Raw genomic sequence first — 19,481 nt, 5'->3', positions numbered from 1 at the left:
CAATCACGTTCGACGTGCTACTCCTTCCTCAGCATCCAACAGCCCTGATAAAACAATTTTTAGTCAGTACTGACTAGTTCTTCAATGGCTTAATACATCTCAGGGTGGTTTTTTGGCATCCCGCTGACTTGAATAGAAGTTGTGAACAGAAATAAGAGCAACTCATCAGCACCCATGCAGAAAATGAATGCTCTGGGGAAAAGGGACTAGAGAGCCACCTTTCTTGAGAGGCCTCTACCATGCTAAGCCTTCCCTATTTTACTTTTAACTCTGTGGAATTAATAACATTTCCTTTCCATTTCTCAGAGGTTGAGGTTCTCCTCCTCAAGAAATTTATAAATGGAAATATTCTTTGAATCTGCCTGGCTTGAAGCACATTAGTCGATGTCATAGCACAATTACTCATCTAGCAGCAAGCTTCCAGAACTTCCGCCTGTTGTCTTCCACCATTACCAAAAAAGGGAGCATTCATAAAGGACATTTGGCCATCTTCAAACGTTCTCAGTCCTGTCCTGCCAGCTAGCGTACTGGGGGAACAAATGGCAATTTATCTCCAGCAGACAAGATGCAGGGGCTGCACAACCGACACTCTTCAATATTAGGGACATGAGATCACGAATCAAGCCCTGCACTCGATACGCAATCCAAGAGCTCCCTCGCCCCACTTCCTTTAACATCTAAAATGGGATATGTGACCGTGTCCGCCATTCCGGTGAGGTACCAGTTCCCACCTTGCTCTTCGCCCTCCTTCGCTAGTTTTTGATGATAGGGCTGTCGCCGTCACACAAAAAAAATTTGGCCAAGATTCGGTCAAGCTTTGACTCGGCTATCTGAATAAAGTTAGAGTCCTGCACCAAACACACCTGCACCTCCCTGGGGCAGCCGGGTTCTGGGGTGAGCTCCCACAGGACACCATCAGGCTGGTTCCAGCACAAGCTACTCACAGCCGCACTCAGCCTAAGCTTTGCTACCTTGCCTGCTGCAGCTCCAGCTCAGCACGCCCCTCTACTCGCAGCCAACTAGTCCCAGGTGGTACAATGCAATTTTTCTTCCCCTCCTCCCAGCCCAGCAAGATCACCTGAACTTCTGTTTTCCTTCACACAAAGAACTTCTGCTGTACACTTCCACCAGCAGAAAGGAAGCTGGAGGATAAGTATCCGTTAACTTTATAACATCTGTCTTACTAGGAGACCGAAGAAAGGCAAAATAAAAGCTTTGTGTAGACCACAACTGCGTTCAGTTAAAAATACATACTTAAATGCTTTTTAAAAAGCAATCAGCCCAAGTGAAAGCATTGTGATAGAAAGCAGGGTGTTTCCATTTAATACCTGGAAGTATGCTAAAATGGTTCTGAAGAACACAACAAACGCGCCTCCTTCTCCAAAAAGCATAAAGGGCAGAAGTTGGACGTAACAATAATGTTGAAGTAGGGATAAAAGATGGGCTGCAAGTGGATGAAGTATTTTTTGCACAAAAAGCACACTAACTACAACAGTCAGTGAACTTTCTTCACCTCTGCGAACTCCTAGGAGCTCACATATGACAGCGTTAAAAATCTGGACTGTACCTAACAACGTATGCCAGGTGGCGAGTAAAGCATCTGCTTCCTTTAGTACATTGATCTTGAAGTACAGCAGCTATTCTAAATTTATTCACATGTAAGACTCATGGACATCGGGGCGGGGGGCAGAATTGATTTGACCTCTATTCCCCTTCATTTTCCATGCCTCACTTCCACATCATTTAATTTTTATTGACTCTCTCAGTTTATTCAATAGAATACGGGCAGGGGACCCAACAGAAAAGCAGTATTTATCCATTGTATAAGTCTAGATGAAAAATTGTCAGCTGTCAATTTTGTATTTAAAATAAGTTAAATCAATATACTGCACGCCACAGCAGACTCATTGCTTCTCTCCAAAATAAGGACGGAAGATACAAAGCAACATCAGTTTTTCTACTGTTTGTTACTCAGGTTCCGCAGGAACGGTATGTGACTTCAGGTCTACACGGCCCTTGTGCTCAGTCCTGCACTTCTCAGTTCAACATACAAGCCCGTTTGGCGAATTGTTTACATACCCAATGGCTGCAAACTCGGCCCTTAAAAAGCCTCTGCTTCAGAGGCCTCTGTCGTACATTTAGAGCAGTGGCTCTTTTTCAAAGAGGTGTTACGTTTTAATCTCAAGAATACATCACAATTAGAATACGTCAAGATTTAAATAATTTCAGTTACTTAAATCATAACTACAACTTTTCTATGAGAGTTCAGTGAGTCGCAAACGTTAATTTTTCTTTCCCCTTCAGTGTTACTTGAGTAACAGTAATTCAGGGAATTGTTTTTTGCTGTCCAAGTGCAAGCAGCAAGCTGATAATTACTTGTTTTACATACGTTACTATGCTTTGCAGCTTTCAAGAAATAACTAACTTGAACAAGGATTTCAAAATTAAAAACTGAAAAACATAAAGCTAGGGAGAAACAAGAAACAAAATACCATCAGATGAATTGGTTTATTTCCTTGTAGCTCCCAGAATTTTCAGTAACAGATCAAACTAGTTGTTTTAAAAGGCAAAGACAACATGATAAACGTAACACTGAGTACATGACAGACCTCATTAAGATGTGTCTAAAACACATTTCAGAACATCGTGAATACACATTCTCACTGTGTAACCTTTCACAATAAAAGGAAAGTTAACAAACAAATTAAGTAGAACAAAACAGGAGAATTGGGAGTTTTGCACGTCATTTCCTCCAGAATATTTGGAATAAAAGTAGTTTTTATAATCTTATCCCTTTTATAAGAAGGCCTTCTCAGAGGAGCCAAGTGATCCGTGTATGACCGGCATTTCATTTAAATCAATTTTCACTCTCTTGTTCCGAGCATCACCTGCAGGGCATACTTACACTTTAAGCTAAAGGTGAAGGTTTTATTATTTAATTATTTTTCAAGGTACGTCAGCACTCCCAGCATCTGATACATTCTGTATTCCTTCAGTTTAAAACACGATGAATAATTGTAAGCAGAAACAGAACCTCCCACATACTCCTCCCAAGAGTGGAGAAGTTGCACCAGAAGTTTACTTCCATCTACTGCACTCCCGGGACAAATGAAAACCCCGATGTTCTCCACAGCAGCTGCCAGCGAGGATTAACATTACAGGAACAGTAACATGAACAGACACGGAAGTTAGTGGGCACGTGGTTATCCCATACCAGCCATCATAACTGAAGAGGGAATTCTGTGTAGGTTTTGAATTTGTGACCTACTAACAAACAACTTTTATACTCCCTGATTATCAAGTCTCTTTGCCATGATCCTCTCAAGGGGCTGAAAGGGGAAGAGCTCTTTATTTTCAGTGTAACAGATGACTGGCTTCTAAATAAGAGATACCATGTTGGAAAAAAACCCCAAAGCATTAGAAAACTTTAAATAACTTCTCTCTTATAGCATAAACCATGGCAGGCATTAAATTCCAACTGCGAAAGAATTATATTGCTTCCTGAGACCCAAGATTTGTACAAATTGCTTCAAAGCGGCATTACAAATATGTCAGGACACTGCCAGCTTACTTTTCCAGAAATTTCAATTAATCATTATCTCACTATTTCAGGGAGCAGAAGGTCAGCTCATGTCTTACTACAGAGCCTCATGTATCTTCTTTTAAGAAGTAAATGGATAGTTTTTGCATTCCTATTCAGAGTAAGCCCTTCAAAAAAAAGCATTGCAGAAGTTTCCTTTTTTTTTTCATGGGCAACAAAAGCCGTACTTGCAAAATTTTTACTCTTTAAGCTAATACCTATTTCATATTTTAGTTCAGGTGTAAACTTCTAAAACATGGATTTCAAGTTGTTGCAGATTCAATAATGCAGTTTCCATCATCATCCTGTTTCAAAATAGCACTGGAAATCTCAATAAGCAGCACAGGTTTGTCTGCAAAAAAATCACTTGTTTACAGCATAGTCTCTTGGCACATTCCGACTGGAATATTATAATGTCTGTCATCTTCAGTTATGAGAGTCACCACGGGCCAGTCCTCCTCTGGGTCATTGGGATAAAGTGTGATGAATTCATCAGTACTATATTTATACAATCGATACACTTGGATGGTGTACTGCAGAGCATAAGCAAGGAGAAACATTTCCACCTGCATTGGAAAAAAGCAGAAATATGAGTGTAAAATTAAACACACCTTTTACAAGATATTTCTCATAAAAATACTAAACTAATATCTATCAGATGTGATTTTTCAAAGAAAAAATATGAAGAAAAGTAAATGAGAATGCATATACACGAGCATCTCTAGTTCAGCATCTCAATCATTCAAGCCATTCTTAGCTTGCTGTACAAATACCTCTAAGACACCATGCCTTTTAACATGGAGCTCTTCAGCCCCAACAATGGCATAGTAGGATATTAGTCCTAAAGAAAAGCTACTTTATACAGAGAATCCCACTTCCCTACTGCCACGAACAGGTAGGAAAGACATTCTCCCATATCAGTATTCATCCCGTTAAGTCACTAAACCAGACAAGAACGGGTTTCAGGCACTGATTCTTTCTCTCTTAGAGGGTACTCCGAACTCTCTAGCCAAATAAAAAGCAGATGGAAAGCCCTTACAAAGCCTGTTGATACCAGAAGGAATTCAGAGAAAGAAGGTGGAAAGTCTTTATCTTGTCTACTACAGTGGCAAGCATATCCTGTTCTAAACAACAATTTACGAAGAATATCACCAAAATAAATAAATCTAGTCAGCACAAAAATATGCAACATTACTTATCGACTAAACTAGGCGGCAAAAAAGTCACCAAGTAATCAGCTAATTTAACAGTACCAGCAATGTGTCACACCTATACAAGAGTCATCAGATTTTTAAGCTAATAAACACAAACAAAACATAAATACTTCCATGTTTCTAGTGTCTATAATCAAGTAGTGAATTTAACTGCAGTACCACACTTGTAACATATTCAATGGGATTTTTTTTAAATGGATGTCCTAAAATCTTTCAGATTATTCAGCTCATTAACCACTACATTTTGTTTTGGGGCTTGCGATATGCATATCATTTCTGCAACATATAAGGCAGTAAGTGTCATGAGTTCATCAGAATTCAACCAGTATATGTACTACACGTGATCTTCTCTTCATAATTTGAGTATTAGCTTTTTAAAAAACATCATGATAAAAGCTAACAGTTGAGACTAATACAAATGTTTCTATTAATAGAATACCATACTTCCAAAGAATGATGCTACCTAAGTGTCAGCTGTCACACACACACAAAAAAAAAAAAAAAAAAATTGATGTTTAAAAGGAAGGCCTTTACAGACTCTTACTACAGGCATGCAGTTCTACCATATTTTTCCCAATAAAAGACCAGACAAAAGCTGGATGATTTCTTAAACCACTTGAAACAAATATCTCCAAAACAGGAAAATAACACCGTAAAAACAATCTCTCCTTACTTGTTCAAGGCCTCCACTGTGACCAATATGATTCAAGTGATTATGCATTAACTGACAAGGGTCGCTAGATGTATCCCGTGCAAACAGTAACCACGAGAAGACAGGAACCCTCCTTCCATTTTTGTCATCGTTGTATAATTTGATGGCGGTGTTAAGCATCAAAAATTTCAGTGCTTCATAGAGACTATACTCCTCCTCTTCATTTTTAAACAATTTATCACAAGCTTCTTGTTTCTCAACGGGATCCTTGATTTCACTTATATTCTTCCACTATTAAAAAAAAACCACACACATATAATATGTATCAATAGCCATCACCATGCAAGACCTGCAAAAAGCCACTTGCGAATTGTCAGCTGCACAGCATAGGCACTCAGAATTTAGTTTATGAAGGACTTTGTGCCTTTATAAAAACACTCGAGAATATTTCCACAGCTGTAGTCCTATCAAGGTCAAGTTGAGTTAGACTGATTTTTGCTTAAATTAGTCCTTAAGCAAAGCAAAAGAAGGGGATGTTGGAAATTGCTGCAAGGTGGCAAAACAAATATTGTCATGGGACAATAAGCAATAATATAATAACCTGTTTGTTTCCTGTATCATAAATCCTACATCCTTCATATTCTTTACATTTCAGCTACTCAGAATGCGTATTTCATTCCCACCCTCAGAAACTGCTTGAATGCAGCCTTTAAAATATTCTTAAAAGCCTCAAAAAAAGAGAATATGCATACACAGTAAGACAGGAACAACTGAAGAGTTTTTAAATAGGTTCCAGACTTTCAAGGAGGGGGAAAGATGGGGCTAGGTGAGATACTACGAACACCAGAAGGGCACAACCATTTTCCTGTTACATTAACCTAGAATAAAAACGTATAAACATGGAACAAAAACTACTCCTTTGAAATTACTTCAGCATTATTCTGTATTTTTTTTCCTTTCCATGACCTGTTCAAGGTAGCAACAGCATTTATCCACAGTATACATCATTCCTTCAAACAAATACAAGAAACAGAGGCAAAATGTTATTCTGTTACATTCATTTCTTCATTGAAATGTGTCTAACTGGTAGTTTTCTGCAAAGCTTACAAATTAATTCCAGCATCAGGCTAATGCAAGCAGTGGAAGACCAGAAACCTCCCACAGATCTGAACAGACATTCTTTTCTTGATTTTTTTTGCAGTATACATACAGAAAAGTGACTTTTTTTCACTAGCGAAAGCATCCTTATGCTAAATTCACCACATCCAAAAGTCTTTGTCATTTTTCTTATTTGCAAGGGACCAAGAATAAACAAATACTTTTCCAACCTTTTTCCTTAGAAGTATTACATATTCTTTAATTTCATCACTTATTTCTCCCATCTTCCTGCCCAGTTTCTGTTTTAGCTGCCACTGCTTGATCCAGTCATATTTTCTCAGCAAGTTTTCAGGAAGCTGAAAGTTGAGAGAAGAGAAGGCAGCTTAAGTCAAAAATCTTGAAAGGAAAAGCCACCAACTTGCACATTATTATTTTATTGATTTTTAAAAAAAAAAGATTTTTTAAAAAAAAGATTTTGCACCTTTGCAATCCCTCGTATGTTCTTCTGAACAGATGTCGTACTAAGATAACCATAATTGAACACAACTGGCTCTTTACAATACTTGCTGGGTAACAGTCAGAATACTGGTCTATTACTATTTCCAGATCTAACCAATACATAAGCACTGGAAAAACTAATCACTCTAAGTTACTCATGGCTTTTCTTTTCTTTTTTTCTTTTTAAATTAGAAAAAACCCTCCAGGACCAGATGACAGTGACTGTGTTTGAAAGTGTCCCTAAACCAACAGAAGAGAAGGCTAAAGATGTGATGACATCCACCAGATAAGCCACAAGTCTTGGTGGAGTGCAAACTACTTAGTTCAGAACACACAAACTGTGTTTTCTTTCCAGGGTACATAGTTAAAACACTATGGGACTGGTTTTCTGATAAAGAAAAAAACAACCTGGGGATCAGTTGATGCATCAGATTATACTTTAGCCTCAGAACTGCCTCTTTTACTGCTCACATGCTACACCTGCTCAGTTAAGAGCTTTTACACTTCTCTTGAAGGACATCCCAGCAGTTGCATGCCCAGTTTTTTTTACCCTCATTTATTAACCCATTTTACCGCTAGAACTGGAAGAGCAACTTGTGTCTCACAGTGAATTAAATATTTGGCTAGAGCAGCACATATGCCACCAGCCATTACCAGCTAGTTTTCATTTTGTCAGGACTCCAAATTAGTAATATGTTCTCTTTAATGGCAACCAAGTATTTGTCAGATATACACAGACCTTCCCCTAGCCCAGCCTGGCATCCTATGTTAATTGGACACATAGAAGTAAATAATCAAAGATTATATGCCAGTAACTTCCACAACTAGAAATGTGCATGTAAACACCGTTTAAAATTTAAAGAAAAAAAAACCCACAAACCAAACCCCTTTGTTAAAGTTGTACTGCTAGCTATCACCACACACATTTCTCTTACATGCCTTCTCCTTTGATGCTTTAACAGTTTATCATTTCAGTCAGGTCGTTTTATAGTTGTACACCTTTTTCAAAAAAAGGTTAGTTACCATATGACACATTTTCTTCTACAAATCAGTAGGAAGAAAAATAGGTGAACATCATTAAAAACTGCAAAGTACACCATTTAAAAAAGTTTGCACGTTCTTTAAAGGAGCACTGGGAAACTACCTTCTGTAGTTTGATAATGTGGAGATGGTTGTCAGCTGGGAGAATGGTTTTTTTATAAAAGAAATCTTTTTACAATGTACTGTTGCAGTAGGAAACATTTAATAGAAATATTTTTATCAGTAATTACAAAAACATATCAGCAGAAGTTTACTTAGCAATGATAGTGACCACAATGAGAAATTTTAAAATGGCCTCTAAAGTTATACAGAAAGATAGTAAGACCAGCGTGATTCTACCTGGACTGCTAGCCTACACACAGAGCCTGCATCAGACGTTCCATCATTTACATTTCCAGCAGCAACCTGGACAACTGGAACCTTACTCCCCTGAAGTGGAACACTTTTGTATAGGCAGCTTCTTACATGTTTCTTCCATGTTCACCGATATCACCAAATGGACTTTGTTGACACAAGACAATTTCTGGAATATTCTTCTTCTACTCTTAGTAAGACACCTGGCTTTGCTTATCCATCAATGCTCCATAAGAACTGTTCTTCATGTCAGGTTGGAGTTCCTCTTACACTTATTTTAAGTAACATTTAAGACACGGGTAATACACACATTCTGAAAAGCCTACAGCACCCAGTTTGTTAATCCACTTTCTAGAGAAACCACATATGGCACACAAGAATACATTTGGTAATTTTTAAAAGCTGGTTGGGTTGTTTGTTTGTTTTTTCCAAATGTGCTTAGAATAAGTTGTCTATATTTTTTGTGATTACCAGCTGTCTTTTGGGAAGCCTCTTACTGCCATATTACATGCAGTAAGAAGAAACCAAGGGGACAATATGAAGACAGACAACTTACATTACAGTCAGCACTATAGTAACATTTATACATTATGAACTGGAAACTAAGGGGACCTAGACTCAATTCCAAGTTGAAAGAATCAGTGTAAACAACCAACGAAACTGAACACTACCACTTCTCAATCAAGGGATATTGAAAAGTGAGCATATATATAGCAAAATAGAGAAATGAGATCATAAAATTATCAAATAGGTTTGAACCAACATTCCTCTACTGTCAGAAGATCAGAGTTTGATGCGTACCATAGCAAAATCCTCACTCTGCAGCCAGCTTGGTAACTGGGTAGCTTGGCTTAGTGCCTGGAAAAGAGTTGCTCTGAGAGCACAATAGTTATCACCTCGTACTCTCCTTATAGATGCAAACTTCTGAGCAACTGCTTCATACCCCTAGAAAAAACACAAAATCCAAATAAAATGAAAGCATTAATAAAACATTTTAAGGTCATGCACTGGTATCATAAAAGATATTGGAATATTAGCATCCAAATACTAATGCTATTTAAAAAAAAAAAGGGGGGGTTAGCCCACTACCCATTGTGGAAGTTAAAATGCTTTTATGTCACAAATTATGCTTTGGAAAAAAACTTCCTTAGTTCTGCTGAATAACAAACAAGAAACCAAAGAAATCTAAGTAGATAATTGGCTGTGGTATTTATTTGATGACAGCGCATAAACAACATTGAAATGTGGGTAGCTAACTCACTTAGGTTTCAAAAAAAATCCAAACATACAAACATACATACACAAGACTATCAATCTAAAGATATATCATGCTTACAAGAAGTTTCAGCAATAGTTTATGCTATTTATGCTATTTACCCAATACGTGTCACATGTAGTTTGTTTCTGCCTCAGGGAAAATTTGTGTTTACACTGAAATATCTTGACACATGCCTCAGCTCATTTGTCCCATCCCTGCTGTTCCCATATGTACACTTTTAGCAGAAGCAGCAATGTTGAAATGTAACTTCTGAAGCTCAGCATGTCTCTTCAGCTAACCTAGCAAGAGCTAATGCCCTGTGCATCTGTGTTTCTCTTACTAATCTCTTGAAGGTGACACACAGATCTTTTCATTTATGGAAAGTATTTTTTTAGGTTTACTCATACATACCACTAAATTTTCAAATTGTGTTGAAAAAACAAAACAATCAACCTTATGTTTTATTTTCTACCATTCTAGCTCAAGATTAATATGAGAAAACTAGTCCAAAACCTAAAAAAAATAAGAATTCAGGAAAAACTGAAGAAAAACTGAGCCTATTCATGAAAGCTCCCCCTCTTAAAAATCATGTAATTCACCAACTTCAGTTATTTGCCTTCTGCCAAAAAGTTTGGTTATCTGCTCTGCCATGTCAACAGCCCACACAATTACCATTTTATGGTAATAAACCAAATTTAAAACTTCAATTGAAAACAGTAACGAAGAACAGTATTAATCAAAACCCTACACTATCAACAAGTAGCCTTACTAAAAAACACATTCTGAACAAGTACAAACAAAACCACCTTCCCAGTTGTCAGCCACTTCTAAGACCAGACACTGGAAAACACTGCTATTGCATTTCCTGTTGTAAAGATTGTTCCCATAGGAAATCACCTACTAAACATGCAAATGAAAACAAAAAGCCCAACAAAACTCCACAAAAAGAACCGATACCTTTCTCATCCTTTTTGCTACTGGTGTACTTCCTCTCCATTCTTTTCTGCAGTACTCCATGATGTCCATTTCAGGTGCAACACTTAGTTTATATTCTGTCAAAATAGAATATGTAACATTATACAAAGAACTGTGAAACAGAACAACATAGAAAAAGCATTGACTTTCTAAATATACGCTATCACTTTAACATTGGTGCCAAAGGAGACTGGCAGCACAACCTATAGCTACTAAATAATTACTAGTATCTGAGCGAGGGGGGGGGGAAAGCCAGCTTGCTCTGAAAATGACAAGCGAACAAAAATAATTATGCAGTCCAACAAAATAGAGAACACTCTGCTCCTCTCTTCTGCAAAATATTAATTGGCAAAGAGTAAAAATTAGTAAAGTACTCTTCATTTTCTTAGCAATCAGAAAAATACTTGACGAAAGTTTCTCTTCTTTTGTCAGCAGTCAGACTATAAGGGAGAAAGATAATAGATCTGAGTAAGGCAGAAACAATGGTAGAAAAAAGAAATACAGTTTTCTCTTGGAATCCCAACAGCCTTCATTCCAAAACAGATAGCACTAAAGTTATCAAGGGATCCCAGCAACAGATGCTGCTATAATGACTATAAATCAGTAATTTTCAAGCACAACACTTGTAATATAGGCTATATGACTGCTTTCCAAAGGATTCACACTCTTGTAAAGTTAACTATAGAAACATGGGGAAAAAAAAAATACACTAAGCACAACTAGTTTTACATAAAATTGATCTTTTCATGAATTAAACTGTACAACGTATTCAGTCATAAGCAACTTCTATTGCACACAGAGACATCCGTGCACAGAAATCCATGGAAATGAGGGTGTCAAATCATCACAAATTAGTGCTACAATGAATTGTAATACTGTATTTGAAACGTCACACGAAGTTCGAATGTACCTGAAGAGCTTGTCTCACAAAGTAAGATTTTCTCTCTCTCTATTTCTTCTGCATCACGATACATGTCCTCCTCACTGCAGTAAAAATCAACACATACTTCATGTAACAGCACAAATCTTACAGTCATTTACCTTTTCTCCTGTTTACAACTACAGGCAAGTACTTAAGTCTTTCTCCAATTATTTTTTCAACTCGATTTGCTTTCCATCTTACACATGTTCATAAAACCAACATGAGTTCTCAAAAAAAAAAAGTTTAAAAAAACCTCTCAACTGTTCCCCTCCCTCATTTATGACCCCTACGTTGGTAATGAATCACTGCCTGAATTTCTCTTCTGCTGGTTGTATGGAGACTACAGAATACTAAAGTGCCTTTGTATTTGTAAATTTTACAGGATAAATTTGCAAAAGAGACAAGCCAAAATGCATATCTGCTGAGTATATGAATACTACAACCTATGTATGCAATTAAGAATGCATTACTCACCAGAGCTTTGTATCTACACTCCACTGGGGCTGAGCAACCTGCCTAGTAACGAGCAGAATACGTGACAGAATATCATGATGAAAAGTAGGCAGCTATCTGCAGCTGGTTTGAATGTTACAAACTCAAAGAAAACAAAATTCCAAGTGTGATCCAACTGCAGCCTACAGGCTCACTGAAATCCAGACAAACATGTCTTCCTCGAATAATATGGGCTTTTTGGTCAAGGTACGCTGTCTTAAGAGTCAAATGTCTCCATCTGAGCCTACATACAGAGGGAGGAAATGATGGCCTAAAAGAATATTGTTTCTATGCATAGCCTAGCATTATCAATAAGAAATCTCGAAGCTAGGGTTGAGAATGGAGGTCCATACAGCATTCAAAAACCAGAAAATAAATTGCACATTCCTTTAAACATGATTCTGAGTGGCATTTGTCATATAATTACATCTAGCAAATAAACTTAAAAAAAAAAAAAAAAAATCACAGTTTCAGAGCTAAAATACTTCAAAAAACCCATACACCACTGAACATATTAGTAAATCATTCAGGCTTACCACTAAAAGAAGGTTACATTGAAAGTTTGTATTTTGAAGAAAGTATATATGCAGAAGAGACCTGTAAGGTTATTATTCATCGCCCACTACTATTAGTAGCTTCTAATCTACTACTCAAAAAAACCCAAACCCAAACCACAGTGTGCTTGCAAAAGACCAGGAAGAAATTAAGGCAATTACCCTGCCCCATCTTACACTACTAAGAGAGGACAAGCAGTTAGGAAGACTGCAAGAAAGAGTTTAATGTAGCCAGCTGGTAATTAGATTACTCTCATTAAACCTGAAAGAATACACTGGTAAACTATGGCTCTGTATTTCTTTTTCTTCACATCCAAACCAGCTTACTTAAAAAAGGTAACATTTCTAATCCATTTGCATATATTTCCCTTGAGAACAAAAAAATGTCTAGCATAAAGTCAAATATAGATTAATACCAGGAAACTGTTATCTACCATCTAGTCATATGAAACTACAGTTTAGTTTTCACTCAAGTTGCAAACCTTTAACTTTCAAACCTTTATCTTTCAAACTAGGTTTCCTGGGTGCTCAAGTGGCTGCTTGAAATCTGATTCGTAACAATACTACATATTAATTAAAAGAGAAGCAACAGATGCAGTAAATATTAAACACAGTACTCCATAAAAAGAGTATTACCTGCTGAGAAGAAAAATCATAGAAATATTTATCCCAAGTCATTATCCTTGTTACAGCGTGGCACTGGATAAACCCTAATTTCCATGCATAATCTTGTGTCTCAGCAGATTAAGGTCCATTAAGGTTTGTGAAGAATTTTAAGAATACTTAATAACCTTGAAAATACTAGTAAAAAACCCCAAACGACTCTGTACCTGACAGCAGCGATCTCTAGCCTAGCTTATCTATAAGCTAAGTATTTAAAATAGAAAGCCACAACCTCCCCCTCTGAGCATGAACAAACCTGCTTCTGCAAGGGATCCCACGGGAGGTGGCGGGGCGGGGGGAAGCATTACTTTGGGATACATCCTCAAATACATTTAGGTTATAAAGCACAAAGAGAAAAAGTGCTCAATTTAGTAAACTAGTGAGGTCACTCAAAAAAGACGTTTGGTGTAGAGTAAGCAGCGTCATGTTCCTTCTGCAGATATTACCCCATCTTCTTTCTGGGAGCTGACAAAATAGAACCCATAGATTCAGAACCTGACAGATTAACATCCAGCATAAACAAAGTACTGCAATTTAACTGCGTTGTTCTGAAATCAAGGTAGCTAAGAGGTGCAATCCATCTGCACAGGCACTCTCATTTCAGAGTTGAAAGTGCATCTTAACATTGTTCTAGCACAGCAACTGTTAAGTAAATCTGTGGAAACAAGAATGCGGAAACTAAAGCCTTTCCCCTTTCACTCAGCAATAGAGTGAAAATAAAATAACAGATAGAAAAAGAATAATTAAACGAAAACATGCATGCACAAAAGAAAAAAAAAATAGTGCGTAGTGTTGTGTGTAAACACTTGAATTGTTGAACTAGTAAATCAGATTCTGCTGAACCAAAGATACCAAGGAAAAAAATCGGGATGTCAGATTTTACTTAGAGTATTCCTGGGCTTTGCATTTTAAAAAACAAACAACAACAAAAAAAAAACCCACACCGCCAAAAAAACCTAAACCCCAACAAGTTAAGATGACAGCAAGCAAAACTAAGCTGGAGAGAAGGGAAATGACTATGGCAAAATATAAATAGTTTTATACTAATAGATTTGCAGGACCAGAACTCCCAGTATTGAAGATACCATACAAAAGCAAAACCAATGCTTAAAGTCTTCCGTTTATTATCATGAAGGGATGAATATTTGATTCTTTTATTTCAGATTAAACTCATTGCTATTAATAGTTCATGTAAAGGCATATTAGACCAAATAGAATTAGTATGCCAAGTAGCAGCTAATTTAAAAATTCAGAAGGCTAGAGATCCTTATGTACCACACTTTTGCCAACATAAGAAATACACTTAGTACCTATTTATATGAATCGGTGTATTAATGTTAAATGTGCGTTAATATTAAAAAACTTGCATTAACATATTAGCTTGTGCTTAAATTAGACTAATTTAAGCATGAAATAAGATTTTAAAAGCATCCTTGAAAACATGTACTTATTTTTAGTGACTTTTTCACCAAGTCAGCGCTTATTGTAGATTTTGGATGTTGTCTAAAATAGTCTACTGGCTACCTATAGAAAGAGGACTAATTAGAAATCACCTTCTTCTCTTACTTTATTAATGTATTCTTCAACGACATAAGCCACTCTTAATGTGCACTAATTTTGTTTTCAGAAGTTTGGAATATCTTTTTTTTTTTTTTTTTTTTTTTTTTTTAAACTTTCATATTTATTTCTTCCTCCAGATACCAAATATTCTTGTAAAGACTTCTACTGTCAAATCTGAATCACACAACTAATTTTTTACTTCAGCCTACAGCAGGAGGTTTACAAGAAACAAACAAAAAGTGTTAGGATTAAAAAAAGCCTTCTATGATTGTCAGCGCTACACCTAACAAAGTGTTCGCAAGGTTAAAGCCAAGCTACCAGAGTATCTGCCTTCAATTCTTAGTTTCTCATGCTCTGCATACTACCCTTAAGAGCTTAATGTCGCGCCAGTTATTCCCTTAGATGGGGAAAGAAGACCACTAATAAACTATAAAAATAAGCGATTTATTTAAAGGGTGAAGGTGGCCTTCAAAGTTTAAGATTTGACATTGAGACCTATTTCACTAAGACGCTAACACATACGAAACTTTGCCAAGAAATTCACTGTCACAAACTGGAAGTACCCCTCCCCTTCTATAGAAAAGCTGTTAATTAATTAATTTAAAAAAAAATCCTCACCTGTCCTCAGACGACTCCACTGCTGAACAATTACTAGACACAGGTAGATATAGTTCACAGTTTCTAGATGCATCCTGCTCTGTCACAAGTGATTTAATGATATCTGTCTTCTTAGGTCTCCCAGTACTCCTGTATGCATAGCTTTTTTTTATTTCCAACGTAGATTGCTCTTTCTGGTCAGTAGCTGCATTTGCTGCACCAAGTTCATTAGAAAGAACACCGACTTCCTTTTCACGCTTCATCAACTGTACGGCAACGCTCTCTTTTTTCTGTGTCTGTTCCTCACCCGCAGAAAGGCTGGTTGGTTCTGTCATCCACCCTTGAAAATTATCCTGGCTTTGAAGAATGGAGAAATATATGAAGAGTATCTCTCACGGAAGAAGAAAAGCACGTTTCAAGAAAATTACAGTATTTCAATAGTTACGTTATATTCTGAGGACTGAGAGAGTACTTAAAAGCAGGAACAAAATCCAGAAAAGTCTGGTAAGATAACACAGCACCCAAGCTGTTTTCAAACTCATCTCCTTGGCAAGCCAATTTCACTTCTTACCGAGGCCAATCTGTGCCAGTTCCTCAAACACAACCCACATGAGAATTAGCGCCCTGACTGAACACTCGCTCTTCTCAAGGGGCATTATCACCTAAAAACCTGAGGATTAACAGAAATCCCAATGAAATAAGTTTCAGTCCTGCAAGAGGAGGATTTTTACAAACTCCCCTGGTGCTCCGTGAAACTTCCCATTGCACCAGGATTACTGCTTAATGCAAAAATTTCTGATCTTTGTTTCTTCCAATAAGATTTCTAAAGTCATTAAGACGGGACCTTCTACAATCCATTCTAGCAAGTTCTCCAAAGGCTTAGGATGTGCCCGTATAGTAAATTTTCAGGGATATTTATCTTAAATTGATACATAACCCTCCCAAAAAACTATGGGTTGCTTTGCGGTTGCCACATTCACGTTCTAGACAGTTCTTACCATTGCTACCCAGGCTGGTCACCTCAGAACTGCTCGTCTTAATGTCCACTCCATACACCTTAAGTACAACACGTTTCCGTCTTCAGGTTGAAGCCCCCCACCTGCCACGAACCCTTCTTTCCCAGATGTCGCTGTCCTTTCGCACTCGAGCCCTGCTATGCACCAAGCAGTCCCGCAGAACGAAGCTGAGGACGAGAGCTGCACACCGCGTCCCGATCGCTCCCAGCCCCGCTCCCCGGGGAAGGACGAGCCAGGCTTTGCGCGGCACACGACCGACCGTACCCACACCGCCACACCGCGCAGGGCAGCTGAGGCCTCACCTTTCCGGCATCCTCTGTCCTGCGGGACCACGGGCCCGACACCGATCGGCGCCGCCTGCCGCAGGAGCCGCGCCCCGCCGAGCGCAGGAGGCCGCCCCCGCTCCGGCTGCCCGCTCGCCGGGGCCGTCGGGGGCACGCAGCGCGTCGCCGCCCGCCGCGCCCCTCCCCGCCCGCCGCTCGCCGCTCATGGCGGCGGGGCCGGGCCCGCGATGCCGGGAGGCTCCCTGCGGAAGAGGCCGCCGTTCAGCGCGCGGGCCCCGCGAAGCGCCCGCCCACAGGCCCGCGCGGGGACCGGCTACAACGGCTGCCAGCACGCGCCCGGCGCTCCCATCGCCGCGGCAACGGCCACGGCCACGGCCACGGCCCCGCGCGAGCGAGCGAGCGCCCGCCCGGCCCTTACGCGGCTCCGCAGTTGCTTCCGCGTCACCGGCATCCTCCGCGCGCGCGTCGTCACGCCGGAAATAGCGTTTGTACGTGCCCGCGCTGCCTTCCTCGTTCCTTCCTTCCGCCCGGCCGCCCTCACGCAAAAGGCGCCGCGGCACAGCGGCGGAGCACGGCGGGCGCTGGCCTCCAGCGCATGCGCCTTGGCGGCGGAGGGGGAGAAAATATTGCCCCCGTCGGCCTGCTGGCACGGAGGGGTGGGCGGTACCAGTGCCGGGCGGGGCGGGGCGGGGGAGAGGCGCGTGACCTTGCTGCTGAGCCCGCAGTGCGTTCCCCCCGCGCCCGGCCGCGGCCGCCCTCGCACGAGCCGCAGCGGTCGCCCGCGTGCGGCGGCGGTTGGCCGGGTTTGGGGCTGCGGGTGCAGGGCCTCGCTTCAGGCCGCCGAGCTGGCCCCGCTGCCAGGCGTTGGGGCGGGCGAGGAGGAGGCGAAGCGGCGCCTGCGGCACCGGAGGCGGCCCAGCCGCCTCCCCTGTGAGCGCCGCAGCCGTGGTGCGGCTTCGTAAGGGAGTGCCTGCAGTAATGTCACCTGCGAAGGTGGGACCCTCCTCTGAAATCCTCCCCCACGGGGAGCGAAGGCCTTGGTTTGTGTTGTGTTTTGGTGTTTGGGGTTGTGTTTTGTTCTTCTTTTATTTTGTAACACAGCCAGCTTTCAGTAAAGTGCAAAATCAAGACTTGAATTCACATGAAATAAAAGCAGTTAAACGAAAATCCCCAAGCTTCGAGACAACAAAAAGTCTTCTTAAATATAGGAGAGGAGGGAAGTAGAGTTGCTTTTCAGTTGTCAGATGCTCCATATGAAAATATTTATGAGGAAGCCCAGTGCTGTCGGGATGCATGTGTATGTGACAACCATCGTATGGAGCTTGTCAGAGGCTGGAAGTCTCTCTTCCAGGTGCAAAAAACACGTCACCAAGTTCCGATGCACCTTTATTAAACTCCAGATGGGATAGAAATCTACGTCGAGTAAATGATAAATCTGTCAAAATTACATGTTACTCAAGCATACCCAATACTATTAAAAATGGAATACTGAGAACAGTAAAAAGTAGGAAAGCTGTATTGTGATAGAAAAAAGTCCACTGAAGACTGAGCTTTTTGGAGGGTGTTCACCTTGAAATCAGGCCTGAAAATGGAAGAGAAAAGTATTTGTCTTCTTTCTGGAATTTCCTTCATTAGAATACACTTTAAGTAATACATGTGATGCTAAGACTGGGGGAAAATAACTACAAACGTGCTGACAGTAAAGGAATTTGAATTAACATGATTTTTTTTTTTTAATCCATGTATTTAGAGTATCAAACAGTACAGGTAGAACATTTTTTAAGGTGGAGGTCAGGTAGTAAAACCTATGAAAGGTTAAAATGACAATGGCAAGTAATTTGCAACATCATGAAACTTTTAAGTCACATAAAACTGATGGACTTTTTTTGTAAACAAGTTTTTTCTGTTTCTTTTATCCTTGAGACACAAGGAAGTATCACAAATGTTTGAAAAAAGAAAAAAGCATTACCTTAATTTTTTTTGAATCACTGCTCTTCTTGTGGGTTAAATTTGTGTTGGATTGCTCTTGACACTGACATCTCCTTTGAAAAAACTCTTTGTTTGAACAACTGACCAACTGGTTTGTCTCAAAATGGATTATTGTTTCACATTGGCCATTTCAGAATTACTCCTGCTCAAACAGTGAGTCCACCTGAAATATACACAACTGTTTCCCATGTTCCTATAATTAAAATAACTTAGATTCAGTAGCATTTAAGAATCATTACAGTTGCCTGCTTTTTTAAGATTCTTTTTTTTTTTTAGTTTCTTAGTCACTTGCCATTCCCTCAGCAACTTTATGGGAGAGACGTGTTGGCTGACCATTTCGCAACCCTTCAGAGAACTACAGAGCAGAATAATTCCATAAAGCTTTATAACATAGGCGAAGCTGCGAACTAGACCTAATTCTTCATCATGAGCAAAATGGTGTATTACAGAATGACACTGCAAAATACATGAACTGTACCTGAGTTATGAAATGAAATTTGCAAATTCTATGCTTGCTCTATTTGGAACTGTTCCCTTGTAACAGGAAGTTTCTGAACATCAAATTATGTTTCCTTTCTGAAGAATTACTAAATGAAAACCTTGCTATGTCATATGTCAGGCTGCGTTAAACTAATGCTTGCCACGTGAACTTGAAAAAATAGGTGCGGTCTTTTCCATTTAGTATTTTTCTGCTTACAGATGGGGCTTGTGTCAATCACATGACTAAAATTTTT

General features: G+C 39.5%; 1 protein-coding gene across 5 annotated transcripts; it reads right to left on the bottom strand.

Moving 5' to 3' along the window:
• Nucleotides 1-2,489: 2,489 nt before the first annotated feature.
• On the bottom strand, nucleotides 2,490-17,195 carry OTULIN (OTU deubiquitinase with linear linkage specificity). 5 transcript variants are annotated; one of them, XM_076330360.1, is made up of 8 exons: nucleotides 17,177-17,195; nucleotides 15,480-15,815; nucleotides 11,581-11,654; nucleotides 10,653-10,747; nucleotides 9,239-9,382; nucleotides 6,775-6,900; nucleotides 5,468-5,737; nucleotides 2,490-4,146 (listed from the first exon to the last, which is right to left on the bottom strand). In XM_076330360.1, exons 2-8 carry the CDS (start codon nucleotides 15,791-15,793, stop codon nucleotides 3,952-3,954), a joined length of 1,218 nt encoding a protein of 405 aa, XP_076186475.1. In that variant the 5' UTR covers nucleotides 15,794-15,815; nucleotides 17,177-17,195; the 3' UTR covers nucleotides 2,490-3,951. The 5 variants fall into 5 exon arrangements, with proteins under 5 accessions (XP_076186475.1, XP_076186470.1, XP_076186473.1 ...); XM_076330355.1 differs by lacking the exon at nucleotides 17,177-17,195 and adding an exon at nucleotides 16,777-16,964; XM_076330358.1 differs by lacking the exon at nucleotides 17,177-17,195 and adding an exon at nucleotides 16,777-16,838 and having other exon boundaries at nucleotides 15,480-15,811.
• Between the last annotated feature and the right edge of the window lie 2,286 nt (nucleotides 17,196-19,481).

The sequence above is a fragment of the Aptenodytes patagonicus genome, chromosome 2, assembly GCF_965638725.1.
Source record: "Aptenodytes patagonicus chromosome 2, bAptPat1.pri.cur, whole genome shotgun sequence".
NCBI classification, from domain to species: Eukaryota; Metazoa; Chordata; class Aves; order Sphenisciformes; family Spheniscidae; genus Aptenodytes; species Aptenodytes patagonicus.
This window is presented reverse-complemented; position numbering and strand designations above follow the sequence as displayed.